Source organism: Palaemon carinicauda, chromosome 27 (genome assembly GCF_036898095.1).
Source record: "Palaemon carinicauda isolate YSFRI2023 chromosome 27, ASM3689809v2, whole genome shotgun sequence".
NCBI classification, from domain to species: Eukaryota; Metazoa; Arthropoda; class Malacostraca; order Decapoda; family Palaemonidae; genus Palaemon; species Palaemon carinicauda.
Genome location: NC_090751.1, coordinates 9,078,683 through 9,081,558, shown reverse-complemented (window position 1 = coordinate 9,081,558; position 2,876 = coordinate 9,078,683). Strand labels below are relative to the sequence as shown.

The window sequence follows — 2,876 nt, the reverse complement described above, 5'->3', positions numbered from 1 at the left end:
CTTAGTGTCTTTATAGGCCTTAAACAATATAAGTTTAAATCTCTCTCTCTCTCTCTCTCTCTCTCTCTCTCTCTCTCTCTCTCTCTCTCTCTCCTCTCTCTCTCTCTCTTATATACATATATATATATATATATATATATATATATATATATATATATATATATATATATATATATATATATATACATATATATTGTTATAGGTTTGAATCTCTTAAACTTCTAAATATCTTTATAAGCCTTAAACTTTATAAGTTTAAATCTCTCTCTCTCTCTCTATTTCTCTCTCTCTCTCTCTCTCTCTCTCTCTCTCTCCTCTCTCTCTCTCTCTCTCTCTCTGGATCTCGTTTATAACTACGCAGGGCTGGTAAGGAATGAAAAGATCAGGTTTCTTTTTATATATCGCTGACACCTCTATTATCTTCTGAACTAAATTAGAACTACGAGAATATATCCTCAACCGTCTCCCGTTTATTGGTTCGACTTGAAACGACAATTTATGTTGATTTTGAAAGAAGCGAGTTCTTCAGTTGATGTTTTCTAGGCATCAGTTTAAATCACACTCAAAATATAAAAAGAAAAATAGCTTGAGATTAATTTCTAAGTGTCACATCCATCATTCGTATTTACATCGTAAAGAACATCAGATAGAATACTTATATTAATGCTAATTAAAGTTATTATGATAAACTAATTTTAAATCTAAAATACTGAAAATTAAAAGGTTAAATAAGATTGAATTAAAATAAATTGAATAATGTTTATATATTCTGTATATTTTATGATAGTGTATATCCCTGCTGATGCATGTACGGATGCTTAGTTTTTTTTTTTTTCTTTACGTATGTTGATACTTGATATCCCCTTTTTCTATTTTGTGTTCTAAAATATATTCATTGTACGTTGCTCTTATCACCAAATATATATATAGTATATATATATATATATATATATATATATATATATATATATATATATATATATATATAATCAATTTTTGGCATTACATTAAAAAAGATAACATCTTTTTTTTCTAGCGGAGTTTGATAAAGCGAAAATGACGTCAAACGAAAATCCTTTTAGCTTCTGGCCTTATTTTAGGAAAAGGCGTGACCTCTCCGTCGAAGGCAGTCATGCTCCTGACAGGCCCGCCATTGATTTTTCTGATGGGGACAGGTAAGGATGAGATTGCTTAATGTCGTTCTTTTAGTTCCCCTTAGTTGATATAACACAATAAATCACCTTTTTTTCCTCCCATAATATCCTCTTCAAATTCAGATTACGGAACAGATAGAAGTTAAAGTGTAACTTTCCCCTAGGTTATGAATATGAACTAAAATGTAATATAGATTTTATAGTGTGAGGTTTTGAGGTATTCGTTACATTCTTTTAAATTTTCCCTTTCCTCAACTTTCGCTAAATCTAACATTTGCTTGATGCCAGAACAACTTGGTGTTTACATTAATTTAATTTCACCTTCAGCGAAAAAGTATCAGCTTATGCAATATTTCTTACTTCCTCACCTTTGGTTTCTTTGCTCATGGTGGAAATGATGTCAGCAATGCTATTGGACCTTTGATTGCATTGTGGGCAATCTACACTGAAGGATCTGTTGCTCAGACATCCCCAACTCCCATTTACATTCTTCTTTTTGGTTGATTAACCGATTGAAGCCCACCATCTTCCTGAAGAAAACAACCTCTCTTGCAGGAGAGTATTGTACCAGGTACTGGAAGGCATGTTACACAATATGGGTCTTGGAGGGTCGCCATGTTTGCAGCGGGCTATCTGCGAATTCTTCCAAGAGCCGTTGAAGTATCACGGGTTTTTTGGCGAAATGCTCAAGTTGCTCTTTAGGTAAGAAGATATTTCTAATTTTTGACCAGTGCTGATGATAAAGAAAAAAATTAATGACTACAAAAGTATTGGTGTAAGTCATTGATGTTGATTTGCACAAAGTTAGACAATTTCCATGCTTTCACACATAAGAGTTCATTCCTGCATAGACCCAAATATGATTGTTTATATATATATATATATATATATATATATATATATATATATATATATATATTCAGACGTAAGAACGTATTGCTATATTGATCCATACATACAGGTTGCTTCCTTTATTCCTCAGCCCCAGTAACTACCCCGAAGCCGACATCCACCTGAAGGAATACGTCGAAGCCGAGAAGACGGGAAAATCGACCGGGAAATGTGACTTGTACCAGAGACTCTGCTCACGGTCGTTTTATACCAATGGAACATCAGAACACATAGCTGTGTAAGACTCGACACTATCTCGTTCAAAATAGACTGTGATTTTGTGTTTTTCGGGCATAGTTTTGATATATAATGAAATAATTTATTAAGAAAACTGTCCCTCTATTTGCAGAAACCTCGTGAAAACTGTTCCTCCTTTCGCAAAGACCTCAGGAAAATTGTCCCTCCTTTTGCAGAGGCCTGGTGAAAACTGTCCCTCCTTTCGAAGAGACCTAATGAAAACTATCCCTCCTTATGCAGAAACCCCATGAAAACTGTCCCGCCTTTAGCAGAGACCTCATGAAAACTGTCCCTCCGTTTGCAGAGACTTCATGAAAACTGTCCCTCCTTTTTGCAGAAACCTCATGAAAACTGTCCCTCCTTTTGCAGAGACCTCACGAAAACTCTCCCTCCTTTTGCAGTGACCTCATGAGGGCTGTCCCTCCTTTTGCAGAGACCTCATTAAAACGGTCCCTCCTTTTGCTGAGACCTCATGAAAACTGTCCCTCCTTTTGCAGAGACCTCACGAAAACTCTCCCTCCTTTTGCAGTGACCTCATGAGGGCTGTCCCTCCTTTTGCAGAGACCTCATTAAAACGGTCCCTCCTTTTGCTGA

The 2,876-nt window shown here is 35.4% G+C and overlaps 1 protein-coding gene across 3 annotated transcripts in view; it reads left to right on the top strand.

The window, feature by feature from the left end:
• LOC137620526 (uncharacterized) overlaps positions 1 to 2,876 on the top strand; it is a 55,222-nt gene that overhangs the window by 43,482 nt on the left and 8,864 nt on the right. For 2 of the 3 annotated variants that reach the window (XM_068350722.1, XM_068350721.1), the window contains exons 4-6: positions 1,037 to 1,175; positions 1,710 to 1,856; positions 2,137 to 2,283. The exons of the other annotated variant lie outside the window; for it this stretch is intronic. In XM_068350722.1, the coding sequence (XP_068206823.1) occupies positions 1,037 to 1,175; positions 1,710 to 1,856; positions 2,137 to 2,283 (433 nt within the window). The remainder of the gene's footprint in view (positions 1 to 1,036; positions 1,176 to 1,709; positions 1,857 to 2,136; positions 2,284 to 2,876) is intronic. 3 annotated transcript variants of the gene reach the window in all.